At 58.2% G+C, this 20,676-nt stretch overlaps 1 protein-coding gene across 2 annotated transcripts; it reads left to right on the plus strand.

The window, feature by feature from the left end:
- The first annotated feature begins 5,059 nt into the window (after nt 1-5,059).
- TTYH1 (tweety family member 1) lies at nt 5,060-18,467 on the plus strand. Of its 2 annotated transcripts, XM_086354613.1 has the most exons (14): nt 5,060-5,292; nt 8,195-8,373; nt 10,211-10,322; nt 11,133-11,353; nt 13,172-13,267; nt 14,541-14,613; nt 15,014-15,089; nt 15,553-15,608; nt 15,762-15,854; nt 16,181-16,273; nt 17,452-17,594; nt 17,722-17,767; nt 17,924-18,004; nt 18,126-18,467. In XM_086354613.1, exons 1-13 carry the CDS (start codon nt 5,167-5,169, stop codon nt 17,960-17,962), a joined length of 1,353 nt encoding a protein of 450 aa, XP_086210739.1. In that variant the 5' UTR covers nt 5,060-5,166; the 3' UTR covers nt 17,963-18,004; nt 18,126-18,467. The 2 variants fall into 2 exon arrangements, with proteins under 2 accessions (XP_086210739.1, XP_086210738.1); XM_086354612.1 differs by lacking the exon at nt 17,722-17,767.
- The last annotated feature ends 2,209 nt before the right edge of the window (nt 18,468-20,676 follow it).

A 20,676-nucleotide genomic window follows, 5' to 3' on the forward strand; every position in this document is an offset into this window, starting at 1 on the left:
TTGTTGCACAGCACGGCTCTAGGGCACGTGGCTTGGGTTGCAGCTCACAGGCTCAGAGTTGCAGCTCCAGAGCGCAGGCTCAGTGGCTGTGGTACTCGGGCTGAGTTGCTCATCAGCAAGTGGGATCTTCCTGGATCAGGAGTCCATGGAAAGTTTCAAACAGTCTCCTGCATTGGCAGGCAGACACTTTACCACCAAGCCACCAGGGAAGTCCCTCCCTTGGCATGTGGTGGATGCTTTTCTCACGATTAGCCTGGGGTCCGGGTCTGGGGGAGGAAAACCATGGAACTGAAATGCCAGTCTCCTCACCCCCCATCAAGGCTACGTGCTATCAACAGGACTGTTGATGCTGACCTTGAATTCCTGGCTGAGGCAGGGCTTGTCAGGTTTCTTGACTACAAACTTACTCTTTTTCTCTCACTTTCATGCTGTTCTTTTTAGAAGGATGTCATCTCGCTGAACCCACACTTAAGGAGTTGGGAGTTATGCTCCACCCTTGAGGTGGGAGTATCCACATCAATTATCTGGAATTCTGCTGTGTGGGGAATTTGCCCCTTCTCTCTCATCTATATATTACTTTATTTGATCAATCATTTACATCATTCTAGAATCACAGCCTTTTATTTCTTATTTGGGTTATAATCTAATACTACTTTATTGTGTTGCTGTAATTAGAGTCCTGGGCTTCTCAGGTGGTGCAGCGTTAAAATGGATTCACCTGCCAATGCAGGAGACGTGGGTTCACTCCCCGGGTCAGGAAGGTCCCCTGGAGGAAGGCACGGCAATCCACTCCACTATTCTGGCCTGGAGACTCCCATGGGCAGAGGAGACTGGTGGGCTAAAGTCCATGGGGTCACAAAGAGTCAAACATGACTGAGCAACTATGCATAATTATGGCCTTGCCCTTTTCTTTTCGCAACATTATGAAAAATTTCAAATAGACAAAAAAGTTGAAAGAATGTTACAGTGGGAAAAAAAAAACACACACACAAATAATCTACACTCCATGGGATTCTCCAGGCAAGAGTTCTGGAGTGGGTTGCCATTTCCTTCTCCATGGGATCTTCCCAACCCAGGGATCGAACCCAGGTCTCCCGCATTGCAGGCAGACGCTTTAACCTCTGAGCCACCAGGGAAGCCCAAATATTTCTTTGGGCTGCTTTTTTTTGGGAGGGGTGGCGGAAAGAATACTGGAGTGGGTTACCATTCCCTTTTACAGGAGATCTCCCCAACCCAGGGATTGAACCCGGGTCTCCCACATTGTAGGCAGACGCTTTACCATCTGAACCACCAGGGAAGTCATAAAATGAGCAAAGGACCTGAACAAACAAGTTTCCAAAGAACCCTACACAGTGTTATATATCAACAATATCTCAATAAAGATGAAGCACTAAAGAATGTTCCACTGAGTAGATAGATACCCACCACCTAGACGCTACCGTGAATATTTTGCTTTATTACCTATCTATCCCCCTGTCAATCCACCTTATTTATTTTTTGATCCATTTCTGACCCATTTCAGGCTTCCCTGGTGGCTCAGAAGGTAAAGAATCTGCCTGCAATGCAGGAGACCTGGGTTCGATCCCTGGGTTGGGAAGATCCCCTGGAGAAGGAAATGGAAACCCACTCTGGTACTCTTGCCTGGAGAATCCCACGGACAGAGGAGCCTGGCAGCCATGCGGTCTTGGAGAGTCAGACACGACTGAGTGACTAACATGCACGCTGATCCATTTCAAAGGAAACTGTAGACACCATTAAACTTGCCCCCATACTTAAGCATGCATATCATTAAATGGTTCTTTTTTTCCTTGGGGTAAAATTTGCAGTGAAATGCAAAATTTGCACAAATCTCAAGTGTACTGCAAAAGAGAAGCCACCCTGTGCAACTCGAAACCTTATCAAGGTATAGAGCAATGACATCATTCTCAGAAACCCCCATCCACCCTCCTACCAGTCAGCCCTGTCCCCACCTCTAGAGGCAACGCCGTTCTGGTGGCTGTTGCCCCCAAAGGTTAAGTCTGCCTGTTATTGAGTATCATCTAAATGGACTTGTAACCATATGTACTCACAATCAGTCCATGAAACAGAAGAGTCTCCCAGAGTTTCACAGGGACCACAGGCTAAACTCTTTAGCCAGGATCTGCCCTTGTCTTTCATCAAGACAGGCTGATCAGGAGGCTTTCCTGGAGGAGGTGGCATTGCTGCCTCCCCAGGCTTCCTGCCTGCCTCTCTGGACTGCTCCTTCTCAGCCTCTTTGCAGGCCCATTTCCCTCCGCTTGCCCCTTCCACAGCGATGCTGCTCAGCGTCTGGCTAGACCAGAGCTTACAAAAACCAGCCAGCTCCAACCCACGGACAGGTTTTATTTGGCCCACACAGTATTTTTTTGTATTTGAATTAGCTTTAACATTTAAAAGCTGAGGGATTTTGCTTTTAAAAATATCCCCATTTCTGTCATCTCTTGAAAATTTGGAACATCTGGCGATGCGGTGTCCCGCTCCCCACACGGCAAGAATTGGCTGGGACAAAGTAGCAACGACCTATGCTCTGAGCACTGCCCCCATGCTGGGGGGGGCGCAGTCCTCACACACCCAAGGCCCAACTTAGATGCCTGCAGAGTCTGAGATGGTACTGGGATGCCTTTTCAGCCTAGAAATGCTCCGGGACCACCCTGGAATAACCGTAGTCTTCCCCAGGAGAAGCAGACCCGGAGAAAAACAGCAGGAGAAGGTCAAGGGGAACAAGTCTCTATCAGAGGGCATCTCAGAGTGCCCATTCATCAACGTGGTCACCATCCTCGCCGTCATCACCACCACCTTCACCACCACCGCCTTCATCATCACCCTCACCATCACCACCTTCACCACCATCACCACCGGCACCACCACCTTCATCCTCACCATCACCATCATCAACAGTCACTATTATCACCACCCTCCTCACCCTCACCATCCTCATCACATCATCACCAGGGCAGCCCCATAATTATCACCGCTGTCATTACCTTCCTGACCTCCCCTCCGGCCTCCCCCACACACACCCAGCCACCACCATTACCATCACCGTTATTTTTCCTCCCTGGTCATGAGATGGGCAACTGCCTCCCAGGCCTTTCTCACCAATCTGCAGCAAAATATTGGGGCCCTGTGGGTGGAGCACCCCCTCCTTTCTCTGTCCCCCCCAGTCCACCTCATCTCGATACTTCAAGAGAGGCCAGGTATGGGGACCCCAGGTAGCAAAATCTAACCCAGCTCCAAAGGTGTAGGGGAACCCCTAGGACAGTTCCCTGGGAACCTAACTTCAGCAGTGACTGGCTGGGTGGTGGTGTTGAAGTGGCCGGGTCATCTCTGCTTCGGCCTGTATCAGTGTGACATCGGCAGATTCCTGATAAGACTCAGCAGACATAGTGGCTGGAAAAATACTTTATAAACTGTAAAATGAATGACAAGGGGCAAGGTGATCCTCATGCACATGGAAGTAATGATTAATCAGTTTAGAGAGGTTCTTCAACACATGGGAGGCATCCTTATAAAGATGGGAAAGTGAAAGTGAAGTTGCTCAGTCATTTCTGACTCTTTGTCACCCCATAGACTATGGCCTACCAGGCTCCTCTGTCCATGGGATTCTCCAGGCAAGAATACTGGAGTGGGTTGTCATTTCCTTCTCCAGGGGATCTTCCCAACCCAGGGATTGAACCCAGGTCTCCCACATTGGAGGCAGATGCTTTAACCTCTGAGCCACCAGGAAAGCCTATAAAGATGGGAGGCGTCCCCAAATAGATGAGTAGGGTTGTTGTTCAAGTGGGAAGAATCCTTCTACACTTATAAAGACATGTGGGTACACACTCCAGAGTGGTCTGTACACAGACATGTGGGTACGCACTCCACTGTGGTCTGTACACAGTCATGCGGGTACGCACCCCGGAATGGTCTGTACATAGACCTGTGGGTACGCACTCTGGAGTGGTCTGTACACAGTCATGTGAGTACTCACTCTGGAGTGGTCTGTACACAGACATGAGGGTACACACTCTGGAGTGGTCTGTACACAGTCATGTGAGTACTCACTTTGGAGTGGTCTGTACACAGACATGAGGGTACACACCCTGGAATGGTCTGTACACAGATGTGTGGGGACGCACCCCGGAGTGGTCTGTACACAGACCTGTGGGGACGCACCCCGGAGTGGTCTGTACACAGACCTGTGGGGACGCACTCCGGAGTGGTCTGTACACAGACCTGTGGGGACGCACTCCGGAGTGGTCTGTACACAGACATGAGGGTATGGTACGCACTCCGGAGTGGTCTGTACACAGTCATGTGAGTACTCACTCTGGAGTAGTCTGTACACAGACATGAGGGTACAGTACGCACTCCGGAGTGGTCTGTACACAGACCTGCAGGTACACACCCTGGAATGGTCTGTACACAGATGTGTGGGTACGCACCCCGGAGTGGTCTGTACACAGACCTGTGGGGACGCACTCCGGAGTGGTCTGTACACAGACCTGTGGGGACGCACTCCGGAGTGGTCTGTACACAGTCAGGTCGGTAGGCACTCCAGAGTGGTCTATACACATAGGGAGGTTTGTGTAGAGAAGCTGTGTCCTTATACAGACTTGAGTGGGAGAAGGTTTTTCGCCCAAATGGGTTACAGGTGAGAATACGCTCATAGCAGTGAGGAATTTTATTGATGCAACAGACCATTCTTGGTAACTGATCCTTATTTGTAAAACGCTGTGCAAATACTGGCGACCTAGATACGAAGGTTCTTCCTGAAGATAAAGGGATCGTGGAGCTGTAGGGTGATACGACAGTACGCGCGGCCCTCTGCTGGATGTCGCTGTTCAGCCCAGCCCTGCCGGGCGCCTCCGAGAGCGAAGCGGTGCAGAGCGCGGGCCGCAGGTGGCGGTGGCCCCCGAGGGCGGGGGGCGCGGGGCGCCGGGCTCGCGCTGCCGCAGTGCTCTCCGCGGCCGCCAGGGGCAGCACCGGCCCCGCCCGGCCGCACCGCCCCCCTCCTCCCCCAATCTCCGCCCCCCACCCCCTCCCTCCCCCCGCGTGCTCCCCCGAGCCCCGAGCCCCGCCAGACCCCGCTCAGCCCGCGCCCGGCTCCGCAGCCCAGGCGCCCGCAGCCCCGGCGTCGGCCCCGCGGAGCCTTCCCCGGGGGCCATGGGGGCGCCCCCGGGCTACCGACCCTCTGCTTGGGTCCATTTGCTCCATCAGCTGCCCCGCGCCGACTTCCAGCTCCGACCGGTGCCCAGCGCCTTCGCGCCCCAAGAACGAGAATACCAGCAGGTGGGAGCGGTCGGGGGGTCTGTGGTGTGGCGGGGGGTGGAGGGGTGGGGGCTCCAAAGCTTCTGGGTCCCGCGGGAGAAGGGGCTGGGGACCGATTCCTGTGTTCTCTGGGGGTTGGGGCCGGGCCCGGACTTTGGGGTACCCGAGGGAGCAGGAGCGTGGTTACCCGTAGCTGGAGGTACCCTTGGGATGGGCGCAGGGAGCCAGACCCCTAGCTCCTTAAATAAGGTGGGGGCTGGGGCCTGGGCCCCAGGGTCCCAGAGGAGGGAGGGGACGGGGGGCCCATGGATTCCCGGGTTTCAGAGAGGATGCTCGAGAAGCCAGCCTCCTGGGTCGTCATCAGAGGGGTCCACCGCGTCCTAAAGGATGACCCTTCCCTCCTTGGATCGGGGCAGTCCAGTTAAACATGTCCCAGTTCAGGCGGGACCCAGGAGACAGGCGCTGGCATGGTGGAGGGGAAGAGGCTGGGGGTTGCCGCGCTTCTGGGACAGAATCGAAGCCTGAAATGGGGCAGGGGGTGTGAGGGGTCTTAGGGCCAGAGCTGGGAAAACCACTTGGAGGTGCTGGGAGAGGAGACCTCCAGCCAGTCCCGGGACGGGAGGGGCAGGGGAGGGAGGCTGGGGACGAGGTTCGTTTTGGGAGCCAGAGGGTGGGGCCGGGTGGGAGCCTTCAGGAAACCAGGGTCCCTGGGGAACGGGGCCCAGCCTGGGTCAGGCTCCACTCGGGGCGAAAGAACGGGGTCCCCTGACCCAGTTTAATTCAAGTCCTTGACTTTGAGATTAATGAGCAAGGCTTGGCTGAGCTGGGGGCGGGGCGGGGGTGGGGAGGATGGTGGAGCCTCGGGTGGGTCCCGAGCTCTGCCTGTGAGGTCTGGACCTCTGATCAGTCCTGGGAAGCTCCCGGGACAGGGGGCTGGGGCTTGGCAGGCTTCGGAGGGGGGGTCCCAGGAAAGCGGAGCGGGGATGAGTGCTGTGTTCTGAGCTATTTGGGTCATGGCTGGACTGAGCCGGTAAGCAGCTCCTCCCCGCCCACTCCCCGCCACCCTCTCCCCACCACGCGGCGACCGCCAGCCCTGCGCCCATGGCCTCTGGCTTGCCCAGCCTGGTCCACGGACACCTGCTCATGGCCAAGCAGACCTGTCCACCCCGGTGCCTAGTCGGCCACCACCAGAGGCACTTGGGGAGACCCACTGCGCCCCGTTGTCAACAGTCAGGGTGACAGCTCTGGGACCCTCGGGCAGGAGGGGACATCGCCCCCTAGGGAGAGCACCCTGAGGGCACAGCTGGGAAGATAATCAGGGACTGGGCGCCACTGTGCTGGGGGGGACACACTCACACCCAGCCAGACACACATTCGCACACATGCATTCACACACAAACACACTCACATATGCACACATATACACCCATATACAGGCCTCCCAGGTGGCGCTAGTGGTAAAGAACCCGCCTGCAATGCAGGAGACATGAGACATGGGCTCAATCCCTGGGTCAGGAAGATCCCCTGGAGGAGGGCAGGGCAACCCCCTCTAGGATTCCTGCTGGAGAATCCCACGGACAGAGGAGGCTGGCGGGCTACAGTCCATGGGGTTGCACAGAGCTGGACACGACTGAGTGACTTAGCAAGCAAGCAAGCACACCCATATACAGATACACATTCTTGCAAGACTCACACATGCACACACATATATCACTCATGTAGGCACACATTCAGACACTCATGTGTTCACACACACTGACACCTACATTCACATACTACCTCTTTCACACACACACACACACACACCCTACCACCACCAGAGACTACTCACAGATTCAAGGAATTGTGCTCAGAACCGCACAAGTGCATACAGATCACCCCCTCACGCCTGCAGGCGCAGGCACTCCCATAGAGACACACATGCACACTCACCTACATGCCCAGCACACACACCCCAGCATGAGGACAAGGCAGAGCCAGGACTCAGCACTCGTTAGTCCAGAAGTCTGGGTGTGCTGTGGCTGCTGCCCCCGAGTGCTGTGTGGCTGAAGGGAAAGCGTGGCCCCTCTCTGGGCTTCTGGGCAGAGCCCAGAACGGCAGTGGAAAACCCTGCCTCCTACAGGAGCGCCCCGTCGTTGTGCAAGGCTCTTCTGGCTGCAACCACGGCTCCTCTCCCCACCTCTGTCCTCCCACCTTTGGTTCTGTCTCCGTCTCCATCTCTCTCTTTCCTCTGAGTCGCTCCTTCCCCCCACCCCCGCCCATCCTGGATGAGTCTCCCCCATCCTGCCTTTCTCTCCTCCCCGCCTGCTCGGCCCTCACACTCTCAGCCTCCCTGTCCCCATCTCTGAGTTGTGTGCACAGGCACACTGTCAGGGAGGCTGTCACGCCCTCCCCCTGAGGCCCGGGGTGACAGACTCACTGCGGTGGGTGTGCAGAGCTCAGCCTCTGGGGAGAGTGAGCAAGCAGGGAGTGGGGAGGACCAGCAGGAGGAGGGAGGAGGAAGCCTGCCACCCCCAGCCTCAGACACACCACCAGGAGCCCGCATCCCCCCCACCAGCCCCCTGATCCCCCACGGTTCCAGGGTCCAGGTTTCTTCGTGTCCTCGGATGGGGCTTCGTCCCAACTACCTGGTTTCTCTGGGGAGGAAACTGAGGCTCAGAGAGGGGACGGGCCCTCCGAAGGTCACACAGCCTTTGGAGGGTACAGCGGAACTGAGCCCAAGACCCGGGCCTCCCAACTGGAAGCGCCCTCCAACCTTAAGCTGCACAGCCCCAGCACAGACCTGAAAACCACGGGGTGGGCTTGCCACTCATCTCGCCAGGATGCCCGCCACCTGCACCGAGATCTCAGACACAGTGCCTCCGGCCACTTGGGGAGGGCGTGCAGAGCCCCTCTGACGCCCTGTCACCCCCTCCTTCCCCAGGCCCTGCTGCTGGTGGCGGCCTTGGCAGGCCTGGGCTTGGGCCTGAGCCTCATTTTCATCGCTGTCTACCTCATCCGCTTCTGCTGCTGCCGGCCCCCCGAACCCCCCGGGGCCAAGAGCCCCCCGCCCGGGGGAGGGTGTGTCACCTGGAATTGCATCGCTGCCCTTCTCGTCGGCTGGTAATGGGGCCCCAGGGTGGGCGGGCAGGGGGACAGGGCTCCCCAAGCTCTCTATCAGCAGCCTTCCTGGTGGTATCCCAGCAGGGAGACTTGCTCTCCCATTCGATGGATGGAGAAACTGAGGCCGGGAGGGGAGACATAACTTCCCTGGCAGGATGGGGTAGGGGCTGAAGGCTGGGCAGTCAGACTGCTGGGGTTGCTGTCTCTGAGTGGAATAGCTGTGTGACCTGCGGGAGTGATATAACTCCTCCAGGCCTCAGTTTCCACATCTCTAGAATGGACACTGTTGTCACACCCACCTCCCAGTTGTGGTGAGAGTGAGTGAAATGTTCAGTGCCTGGTCCCCAGCTGGGCTCTGTAAATGTGAACTAGTGATGTCATTCGTTAACTCATTGATCCATTCATTCAGCAGTTATTTCCTGAGTATCTACAACAGTACCAGGGGAGCCTGACCAAGCCAGACAAGGGCCCTGCCCTCATGGAGCCAGTGATGGCCCCATCAGGGACGGTAGAGGGATGTCTGTGATCCTGGAGCAGACCCGAGCTGGCCTGACTCCTTCCCACGGTGACCTCGCTTGACTCAGAGTTGTCATGACTAGTTCTGAAAAGGGAGGCTCAGAGAGAGGCAACTTCTCAAGGCCGCCTAGGCCAAGTGGCAGAGTGCAGATTCAGACCCAAAAGCCCCTGGGAGCCCAGGGCCGCCTCCTGGGACACCAGCAGAGCGGAGAGGGACAGGACGCCTGAGGAGACACCCTGTGCCCAGGGCTATCTCTGCGGGCGGCCCCTCCCAGCAGGGCACCCCCACCACCCAGGACAGACCAGGGCGCTCAAGATCTGCCCCTGGAGTGGGGACTGGGGGCGGGCAGGGAGGGCCACGGCCAGAAAGATGGTTCTGCCACCCTGCAGGGAGCCCCCCTCCCCGCCCCGTGTGGGGCTTTGGGGTGTGGGTGGGAGCAAGGGCTTCCTCCTCAGGCCCTCCCGAGTTGGGGTAGACTGGGGAGGTGGACAAAGGCCCCACGGGGGGCGGCACAGCGGCCCCGCGGCCTGGGAACAAGAGCAGCTTTGTGGGACCGTGGACAATGGGTAGCGGCCGGTGTCCGATCCCATGGCTGGGGGCGGGGCGCTGGGAGCTGTGAGGGCGTCCGGGCCTCCTCCGCCCCAGTGCGGCCCTGGCTCCCCTCCGCAAAGGGCCACAGTGCGTTGGGGGTGGGGGGAGATTGGAGACCGTATTCAGGCCCTACAATGGAGCTCTGTCTGCTGGCAACTGAGGTGAAGGAGGGGGCGCCCTGCTTCTGGCCCATCGGCCCACATTCCCTTGCTTCCCTCCCAGCTGTCCAGACACTTGGGTCCCCAGGGGAGGGGGAAGGCTGGGAGCTCCAGGCTCTGGGACCCCCAGGAGGTGGTGGCTCCATGGAACCCCCAGGAGGCGGGGCAGAGGACGGCTGGAGCCTGAAGGGACTGACACTGAGGACCCTGGATGTTTGGGGAAAAGAATAGAGGGGCTGCGGGTGGGGCTAGCAGACCCCAGAGGTGAGAACTCCCCACTCTGGGGCTGAGCACAACAGGGGTTCACTCCGGGGAGGTGCGAGTTAAATCTGGGGGCCCCCTCCCCGCCACCTCTCCACCCACCATTAGCATCACAATGACGTCCCTGGGCCGGGGGAGTGAGACTTCTCGGTTACCTTGGCAACCAGTGGGGACCAGGCTGGAGACGTTGCTTTCCCACGAAGGGCTGAACCAATGGGATGGGGTGGCAGCCACGATTGGGTGTGTGAGGAGGGGGGCGGCCCCCAGGGTCCCAGGACCGTTTGTGATTTCCCGTCCCTCCTCCTCTTAGCGCTGGCATTGGCGTCGGTTTCTATGGCAACAGTGAGACCAGCGATGGGGTGTCCCAGCTCAGCTCCGCACTACTGCATGCCAACCACACGCTCACCGCCATTGACCACCTGGTGAGGAGACCAGACACGGGCCAGACCCTAGACCGACACCCAGACTGCTTCCCCACACCTGGCCAGAAGAACCCCCCTCCCCACCCCCAGGAAGCAGGGTCTGAACTCAGAGCTGAGACCCCAGGTTCAGAATGTCAGGTTCCAACATGCAGATCTCAGACTGTCCACCCAATGCTGACAGCCAGGCAGGGCTCCATGCATGGCACCCTCAGAACCTCAGCCCAGATCTGGGACTAGGGGCTCAAACCCAGACCCCCAGACTCATTGCATCCCCAGCCCTGGGCTTCAATTCACAGCCCAAACCATTCATACATTAAACACCAAGACCCTGCCCTCAGGGCAGATCCAGGGCCAGAGACCTGGCCCCTGGCCAAGTGCGAGGCAGGAGACCTGAACGCTGAGACCCAGGACTCAGCCAGGAAGGCTCCCTCTGACCCCAACGATTCCAGACGTGAGGCCGAGACCCAGCCCGACCTCAGACCTTAGAGTTCATGTCCAGTTGCAGCCCTGGGCCGCAGAACCCAGACTTGCGACCCAGGCTCAGTCCTAGGATGCCAGGCTTCATCTCAGCCCTGGGGCTCACCCGCTCACCTCTCCAACTCCTGAAAGAAGCCACAGAAGCACACTCGCCAGACCGCAGGCCCCCTCCTTCGCTTCCTGCATCCTCAGATGCCCTAGCGCCCAATCCCAGACAGCCAGCCCTGCTCACTCCTGCTTCACCCCCGCCACCCTGGCCCCTGCCCTCCCACCCAGAGGATACCCTCCCCTGACTCCAGATGCCCCCACCCCCACCCCCACCCCCTCGCCCAGGTGCTGGAGATGGTGGAGAGGCTGGACGAGGCCGTGAGGACGGAGCTGACCACGCTGGAGGAGGTGCTGACGCAGCGCACGGAGCTGGTGGCTGCTGCCCGGGGCGCCCGGCGGCAGGCGGAAACCGTGGCCCAGCAGCTCCAGGGGCTGGCCTTCTGGCGGGGGGTGCCCCTGAGCCCCCTGCAGGTGGCCGAGGATGTGTCCTTTGTAGAGGAGTACAGGTGGGTGGCCTCTCTTCCTGTCCTGGGTGGAGAAAATTAGGCAGGAGATGAGAACAGGAGGGTCTGGGGACAGAGGCTGGCAGTTTTGGGGATGCGGGGACGGTCATTCCAGGAAGGCCACACGGAAAAGGTAACATTTGAAGGAGGGGAGAGAACCAGTTATTTGGACATCAGGCAGCCACCCATCCCAGCAGCCAACACGGTGAAGTCCTCGTCGCTTCGTCCACTAGGAATGATTTCTTTGGTTCATCTAACACCTGGGGCCCCGACCAGACATGGGGGCAGAGAGCCAGGGAAGACTTTTGTCCTAGATTCTGTGCTCCAGCAGGGAGGCAGACCCGGGTTGAAGCAGCCCATAATTTGGATGCCCACCATGGGCATCAGACAGGCCTGGGTCCCAGTGAATTCAAGTTCTGGGTTGTGACCAAGTTCAGGGGCCACGGCTCCATTTCGGGGGGCTGGGGGTAGGAGTGTAGACTTTGAAGGGGTGAAGCAGACCCACCATCTACAAGAAATAGCTGTTGGATACACCCAAGAATCTACCTGCAACGCCAGAGACACAGGAGATGTGGGTTTGATCCCTGGGTAGGGAAGATTTCCTGGAGGAGGGCATGGCAACCCACTCCAGTATTCGTGCCTGGAGAATCCTTTGCACAGAGGAGCCTGCGGGGCTACAGTCCATGGGGTCGCAAAGAGTCGGACACGACTGAGCGACTGTGCATGCGTGCACGTGTAGTCATGCACGCATATGAGACTGTCTGGCACTTGGGAGTCCTTCAGGGGACTTGGCCAGTTCTCCCAGAGGGGAAATTTTGCTGTTCGTGGAGGGTAAAGACAGAAGTGCCATCTGCCCTGTGAAACCAGTGAGGCTGGAGCACATGAGCTGTCAGTGGCCACATAGGGAACCTGGAGGTCAGCTGGAGCCACGGGGCCCAGCTTCCCCTTCCTGGAGACAGCCTGACCCTCCCACGGTCCGGGAAAGGAGTGCACAGTCAGTCCCCACGGAGGTCCGAGCAGAGGCTGCCACGGAGAAGGTGGCGGCTCCCTTGCCACTCTGCCCACGTGGGGACCTTTGAGAATGCTGCTATTTATTGAGCATCTCCCATGGGCCAGCACTGTGCTGTAGCTTCCCGGGCTTTGTCCTCTGCAGTCAGAGTGCTGATCATTAACTGATACTGAATTCTTCAGTACGCTTTAGAGTTCCCTGATTCGTGTTCAGGCTAACGGTTAGATGCACCCACATGCTCGGCACACTCCTTGGTGCTTTATGGGTTCTCTCAGCCTTACGACAGCCTCAGGAAGTAGGTGCTGCTGTTCTCCCCAAGAGTTACCAAGGGGAAACCGAGGCACAGAAGCTGTGGGCGGGCAGGAAGCGGAGGGGCTGGCATTGCGGCCCAGCCCATCTGCCTGCAGATGCCAAGCCCTTGGGTTGTGCCCTGTGATGCTGGATGCAGGCCTGAGAACAAGTCCCGCTAAGACGCTCCAGCCTGGGGTGGAGGGGCTGGGGCTCCGAGAGGCTAAATCTCAGAGAGTGCCAGTCACAGGGCTCGTGCATGGCTTGGTGCGGATGCAGTTATGGTGATCTGCCTCAGGCCCTGTGCTCTAAATGGCGATAGTGACCGGCCCCCTGTGCACCCGTTTCAGAGATGAGCTTGGCTGAGGCCTGGAGACTGGCTGTCACGGAGAGCACAGAGATCCAGGCAGAGGCGGGCCCTCGTGGGGGTGCTGTCACCTTCTGCCGTGTCCCAGTCCGGGAACCTGGACACCCGAAAGGCTGGGTTGGCTGCTTCTGCCTCACCCCTGTTGCCCCCTCCCCAGGTGGCTGGCCTACGTCCTCCTGCTGCTCCTGGAGCTGCTGGTCTGTCTCTTCACCCTCCTGGGCCTGGCGAGGCAGAGCAAGTGGCTGGTGATCGTGTAAGTCCGGGTGGCCTTCCTGGCGGTGGGGAACATCACAGGGCGAGATCCCACAGTGCTCTTGTGAGAAGGGCCGCCGTCTTTCCAAGGCTCACGCTGGTTTCATTCCCTTGTCCCACAGACCTCAGAGAGTTCCTAGGGTGGGCAGGCACATAGGGACACAGAGCAGCCCAGGAGGGGCTGGGGCAGCAGACTGTCCTTGTCACAGGGAGTGCAACAAAGTCCCAGAAAAGAAATAACAGTAATAATGCTTGTGCTGAGGATGGGGGGGCGATCACTGCCCCCTTTGGTTGCCATGACAACACTGAGAACCGAGGTGCTGTCAGAGGTCTGTCTGGCAGGCAGATGAGGGCAGAAGGCTGTCACGTGGTGCATGGAATTAAGGACCACACTCTTACTGAAAGGTTCATTCTGTATGCCTGATACTCTTCTGGAACCCTCGCGTTGACCTTACGAAGAGGTCCTTCCCATCACCCCTTTTAACAGAAAGGGAGACTGGTGATCAGAGAGGTTAGGTCACTTGCCCAGGGTTGCACAGCCAGAAAGTGCTGGAGCTGAGATTCCATCCAGGCCAGCCTATCCCACTCAGAGGAGCCCTTGTATCCTCTCTGGCCCTGAGGGGGTCCACGCTGGCACTCACCACCATCCCCACGCTCCCCCCTGGGGTAAGCAGGCCTGCTATTCCATCCAGGCCCTCCTCTGAAGCTTGGAGATGGTAAACATGGTGGACGGTCTGGGACTTGGGGCTGGGCCTTCAGTTTGACCCCCTGCAGGCACCCTTCTCACTCTCAGACCACCCTCCAATGATGATCCGTCCCCCTGCAAAGAGAAAAACCAGGAGGCGATTTCAGCCCTGCACAGCTGAGATCACTCCTGGGCTGAGCTGGAGGCTGACCAATGGGTGAAGCTGGGAGCGGGCTCCTGCGGAATTCAGAGCTGGGAATTGGGGCCCCGGGCTGGGCAGTCGCCCTCCCACGGTCCCACAGTCCAGGGCAAGGCGGGGCAGACCTGGGCAGGAGCTGCCCACACAGGGCCCTTCTCACTGCCAACCCCCTGCCCCCCCCCACCCAGTGGGGCCAGATGTTCAGTTTGACGTCACCATCTACAGGCCCATCCTCTCCCTGCCCACTGCTCTACCCCTAACTGTTATCCTCTTGGCTCCAGAGGTTGGTGGGGGAAGGGTAGGGCTGTGATGTGATCTGGGATGGGAAGCGGTGAGGTGGGAGATTAGGAACCCCAGAACTCCAATCCCACCCCTCCTCCCCCACTACAGGATGACGGTGATGAGTCTCCTGGTTCTGGTCCTGAGCTGGGGCTCCATGGGCCTGGAGGCAGCCACAGCCGTGGTGAGCACCAGGGGTGGGGTGGGGTGGGGACAGGCACCTGGGCTCCAAGACTCCAGGGGCTGAAGGCCCCTGACTCCCAGACCTGGGGACGAGGGGAACAGAGGCCTCAGATCCTGAGAGACAAGACTTGGGAGACAGGCTCACAGGTTCTGCGATTTGAAGCCAGTGTCCTAGGTGCTGAGGGGCTGGAGTCCTGGACCCCTGGGTCTGAGGAGGACGAGCTGGGGACCTGGACCCCTGGGTCTGAGGAAGAGGGGCTGGGGGCCTGGACCCCCAGGTCTGAGGAGGAGGGGCTGGGGACCTGGACCCCCGGGTCTGAGGAGGAGGGGCTGGAGGTCTGGACCCTGAGGCGTGTGAGGCGGGGGCGTGTCTGTCCGAGCCCCCTCTGTGCTGCTCTCAGGGCCTCAGTGACTTCTGCTCCAGTCCAGACAGCTACATCCTGAACCTGACCCAGGAGGAGACTGGCCTTGGCTCAGGTGATCACACCTCCGGGCTCACGCCCTGCATCCTCAGGCCTCTATGCCTGCGGTGGGGTGGGGGTGCCAGCCCTGCCCAGTTCTGCCCAGCAGAAGCTCTCAGCACCTGCCCTAGCGAGCTGGAAAAGAGGGAAGGGATAAGGACGCTGAGACAAGGGATCAGGGAGAGGGGCGGGCTAGGCCACTTGGAGAAAGTGGGTAGCCCAGTTGGGTCAGGGCAGGTGCAGAAGCAGCCCTGTGGGGTGTTCAGATCAGCGCGTTCGGGCTGTGGCTGCAGCAGAAGGGAGTCCTCTGGAGCAGAGGGAGTGGGGGCTCGGAGGCCTGGGGGGCTTGGAGGGCGAGGCCAGCCGGACCACAGGAGGGCTCTGAGAGGGGAGGGTGGAAAGTGTGGCCCTGCCCCGCCGCCTGTCCGCGGGGAGGATCCCGGGGCTTACGGCCTCCCCCGTCTTCGCTCCCGCTTCAGACATCCTGAACTACTACTTCCTCTGCAACCAGGCCGTCTCCAACCCCTTTCAACAGGTTAGGGCTGCGGGCGAGGGAGCCGGGGGAGGAGGGTGCGGCTGGGGCCTGGATCTAGGGACCCCGGGGTGGGAGGAGAGGAGGCGGGGGGTGGGGCGGGTGGCGGGGGTGGTCAACCGCTGGGCCCTCCTCCCTCCCTCCGTCTTCTCGCAGAGGCTGACTCTGTCCCAGCGAGCTCTGGCCAACATCCACTCCCAGCTGCAGGGCCTGGAGCGGGAAGCTGTGCCCCAGTTCCCTTCTGCGCAGGTCGGCGGGCCGGGTGCTCCCCCTACACCCCAACTCCCAGACGGGGGAGGGGGCGGGGCCTGGAGCGGTGGGCGGAGTCTTAGGAAGGGGCGGGTCACCGGTTGTGGGAGGGGCCCGCCTAAGGGGAAGGCCGAGGGCTGTGAGTGGGGCCCCGGGGAAAGGGGCGGGCGGGGCGGGCGGGGCCTGAATGTGTGGGTGGAGTCAGGAAGGGGCGGACCGGCGGTTGTGGGCGGGGCCCAGGGCGTGGGGCGGACAGAGGGGTGGGGCCTGGTGCGGTGGGCGGAGCCCGGAGAGTTCCTGGGATAACAACCCCCTTCCCACCGCAGAAGCCTGTGCTGTCCTTGGAGGAGACGCTGAACGTAACAGAAGGAAACTTCCACCAGTTGGTGGCACTGCTACATTGTCGTGGCCTGCACAAGGTGACACCTGTCCCCCTCCCCGAGTTATGCTCCCAGGGGACCCTCTGCCTGGACCCGGAAACCTAGGCCTCTCCATGTGGCTTCCTGCCCCTACCCTCAACAACCCTTCCTCCAGCAAGTCCTTCTGGACTCCAAGCACAGCTCACGCTAGCACCTCTGCTCCCGACGGCGGCAGAGCCTCTTCCCTCTCCCCACAGCAGCCGCAGCCCAGTGAGCCTTTTAAACACAATCTGATCTTCTTCCTCCGCTTAGAAGCCTCCAGCAGTTCCCCCAGCCTGCGGATTAAAGTCCTGGCTTCTCGCCTGACTTCCAGGGGCCCATGTGGTTAGCCCTGGCTGGTTTCCGGCCTCAGCCCTTTGCACCCCCATCCTCCCCGTCCCCCTCCTCCTCAGGGAGCGGGCATGGACCTCCCACCGCAGAGTTCCTTCCTGCCTGTACCATCTCTGCTGTAGCGGGGAGGGGAGGGGCGCCTGGTACTGTCCAAACCGCCGCTCTCATCAGCTCCACGTGGTCTGAGTGACCTTCTGGGGCTTGGTTACCGAAGTTGCCCCGGCGCTTGGAGCAGCGCCTGGCACCGAGCAGGCCGTCTGTCATTCATGCCAGTTCCTGCTGAATGACTGAGAGTCCGGCATTCAGGAATCGCTGGTTTCTAGGGATGACAGCCGTGTCAGCCAGTGTTTCCTGAGCAGGCGTTACCGTGCAGGGGGGCAGGTCTACGCCAGTTGTTTTGCTAAAGCCTTCTTCTCAGTGTTGTTCTAAGCCAGGGATTTTTGCCCCGGGGGACAGTGTGTGGAGGCATCCTTGGGAGTCTCAGCCCCAGAAGAGAGTGCTGTGGGAAGAGGCCAGGGATGCACCCCCGCCCCTCAACACACACACACACAGTGTGGGGAGTGTCCGGGATGAGACGTCTGGCACCCAATAAGGGCCAAGCTGCAGCGCGGCTGGGCGTGCGGTGGTGGGTTCTCAGTGATGGACAGGAAGTTGTGACTTGGGGTCATGCCTGCAGGTGTGATAAATGACAGTGACCACAGCACCTACCGTGCGCTGAGTGCTTTCTGTGACAGGGGAGGAAACTGTGGCACAGAGAGGCTGACGGATTTTCTCAGTGAGGCACAGCCGGGTGGACGGTCCGGGCCATGGGTATTGCCCGCTGACCCCTCCCGTCTCTCCCGCCCCAGGATTATGGCTCAGCCCTGCGTGGCCTGTGTGAAGACACCCTGGAAGGACTGCTCTTTTTGCTTCTCTTCTCCCTCCTGTCTGCTGGGGCCCTGGCCACTGTCCTCTGCAGCCTGCCCCGAGCCTGGGCCCTCTTCCCACCCAGGTCAGGAGGGGAGGGGGCCGAAGTCCTGGGGGAGGGGATGAGGGAGCACCATTGAGCCACTGCTGGGGACCACGCTCTCATGGGCCCCCCTTCCTGCTTCTCTGCTACGCCCCTTGTTGCACCCCAGTGACGACTATGAGGACACAGATGATGATGACCCTTTCAACCCTCAGGTACCGGGCCCCTGGGTCTGAGGGAGGAAGGGCTGGGGGCATGGACCCCCTGGTCTGACGGAAGAGGGGCTGGGGGCCTGGAGTCCTGGTTTGAGGGCACACATTGCCAAGCCATTTCCCTAATCATGCCCTCCCCTGCTCACGTCTCCCTGGCAGGAATCCAAGCGCTTCGTGCAGTGGCAGTCATCAATCTGAGCCCTTTTTCCAGTCCAGACTGGAGCCTGGTCTCCATCTCTGGTGAGTGTCTAGACTGACACCCCAGCTCCCAAGCTGGCCTCCAGCCCCTGACCGCACCTCCTTCCCTCATTCCTTCTCTCCCTCCCACCTGCATCTGGTCTGTTTTTGCCTCTCTCTGCAGTTCCTTCCCCGGCTGCCGGAGAAGACCCCACTAATCCAGCCTCACTGGGCTCCCACCACTAACAACGCCCTGGCCACGGATACCTTAAACAGGACTGCCTCCCTGCCCTTCCCCTCTCTGTGTCCTTAGCCCTGGAAGTAAGCCCGGAGGGCAGGCCTGGGCCTAGGGCCTTGGTGGGGAGAGAGGAGAAAGCCAGCCCCGCCACCCCTCATCCCTGGAGGGATGAGAGTGCCCTCTAGCCCCCGCCACACCCCAGAGGACTTAGGGCCCCTGCTCTCCACTTGCAGCACCCAACCTGGGAATGGGCTGATTTGAAATAAAAGGGAAGACTTTATTTTACAAGCAGCTGGGTCCTTATTTCTCCCTGATCTGGCCTCACAGTTGGGGGTGGGGGTGGGCAGAGAGCCCATCACCTCTGCTCCCACCTGGCTTCCTGGCTCCCAGGTGTTTCTGCTCCTGTCCCGATGCTGCACCACTTTCTTTACAAAAAAAAAAAAACACACACACACACACAACAATCCCCCCTCCCCTGGCACCCTATCTAAAGCAGCACAAATGTCCTGACACAGGAAGAGATGCGGATCCCTGGAACAGAAGACAGTCTAGAAATAGATCTCAGAGTGTGTGTGTGTCTGACAGAAGACAGATTTCAAGTCGGGGCAAAAAGAGCTGGTTTCAAAGGAATGCTGATATGATTAGCTCTCCGTCTGGAAGAAAACAGTCTGCATACAACACGGGCAAAAAAAACCCAAATGCAGACGAGTAAGGGGCTTCCCTGGTGGCTCAGATGGTGAAGAATCTGCCTGCAATGCGGGAGACATGAGTTCCATCCTTGGATCTGGAAGATCCCCTGGAGGAGGGCATGGCAGCCCACTCCACTGTTCCTGCCTGGAGAATCCCATGAACGGAGAAGCCTGGCAGGCTACAGTCCATGGGGTTGCAGAGTCAGGCACGACTGAGTGACTAAGCATAGCACAGCACAAGGGAACAGAAGTATTTCAAGAGAAAGGAGACTCTTGTATCTCTTAGTTGTAGAGGGAGGGCTTTCAGTGAGATATCCTGAAGACAGAAACAAAAAAGTAACTTATTTGACAAATTGTGGAATGAGAAAAATACCATAGAGTCCAGAGGCAGATTGACAGTCTGGGGAAAATTAAAACAACAGCAATGAAATAGATAATTCTTCATACATATAAGCTGCAAAGTTATATCCACAAATCAAGAAAAAGACCACCCAACATAAAAATAAGCAAGGGAAAAGACCATTTAACAAAATGAAAATCCAAACACCAGGGGACAGACTAAAAGGCATTCAAACCCTGAGGATTAGGAAGTGCACTTTAAAACTTTGGGCATCTCCGGTGGCTCAGTGGTAAAGAATCTGCCTGCAGTGCAGGAGACCTGGGTTCGATCCCTGTATCAGGAAGACCCCCTGGAGAAGGGAATGGCAACCTGCTCCAGTATTCTTGCCTGGAAACTCTCATGGACAGAGAAGCCTGGTGGAATATACAGTCCACGAGGTCACAAGAGAGTCGGACACAGCTGAGCGACTAAACAACAAGTTGCCTGTCTGTTGTGAATGTCCATCTGTGTCTCTGTGGGAACACTGATGGGGTTACTCCTGATGCTGAGTACTAAGGGTTATGTCCTCTGTGGAAAATAAACCAAATGTTCTCTCTTGAAAAAAGCCCCAAGGGTTTTAGGTCAAGGCCTCTTGGCCCAAAGCACCAGATGCCCGATGTGGGGCCTGCCATGGGGGGACTGCTCCATGCTTGCTAATCATTTCCATCTTGAGCGCTGCAAGAAATGTTCAAGAAAGCCCTTGATGTGTGGGCCTGAAGCTGGCAAAGAGAAATGGACCATGGTTTCCAAAGAGAGACACCGAGGCAACCCACAGGTCACTCTCAAGACTGAGCTGTTCGGTGCCCTGTTGAGGGGTTGGCCTGGAGGCTCTTCTAGCTGCTTTGCTCTCAAATGCTGCCCTCTAGTGCCTCTGAGTCTGTGTTCAGAAGCCGATGCCGCTGGATGTGTTGGACATTCACAGAGTACTTTGAGATTCACGCTGCCTGATTTTCTGGGAGTCATCATTAACTGGGAAGCCTGGTGACTCTGATGCCTAAGAGACTCCCTGTAATGCAGGAGACCCAGATTCCAGCCCCCCTGGAGAAGGGAATGGCTACTCACTTCAGTATTTGTGCCTGGAGAATTCCATGGACAGAGGAGCCTGGCAGGCTACAGTCCTAATCAAGGAAAAAAACCCATTTTGGTCTAACTTTAACAAAAGTTAAATCTATTTTCATTTTCTGGGCAAAGTGGTGAAATTCAAACAAAGTCTGCGTTAACAATATTGTGCCAACGTTGGTGTCTTAGTTTTAACAAACATTACTACAGTGTTGCATGGAAACTGGGTGTAGGGTAGGCAGGACTCTGAATTATCTTTGCAACATTACTGTAAGCCTAAAATTGCTCTAAAACGAAGAGTTTAATTTAAAAAGTGAAGGGATGAAAAAAAAAAAGATCAACTGTGCTAATACTAACAAAATGACACGCA

This window comes from Bos grunniens, chromosome 18 (assembly GCF_055505025.1).
Source record: "Bos grunniens cultivar Pamir isolate PY7600 chromosome 18, Bosgru_T2T1.0, whole genome shotgun sequence".
Lineage (NCBI taxonomy): Eukaryota > Metazoa > Chordata > Mammalia > Artiodactyla > Bovidae > Bos > Bos grunniens.

Bases quoted from the DNA above. Each gene is read 5' to 3' on its own strand.
- TTYH1 (XM_086354612.1), top strand. From the start codon at position 5,167: ATGGGGGCGCCCCCGGGCTACCGACCCTCTGCTTGGGTCCATTTGCTC. The intron at 14,614-15,013 runs GTGAGCACCAGG...TGCTGCTCTCAG, and splicing joins TGGAGGCAGCCACAGCCGTG to GGCCTCAGTGACTTCTGCTC. The intron at 15,609-15,761 runs GTTAGGGCTGCG...GTCTTCTCGCAG, and splicing joins TCTCCAACCCCTTTCAACAG to AGGCTGACTCTGTCCCAGCG.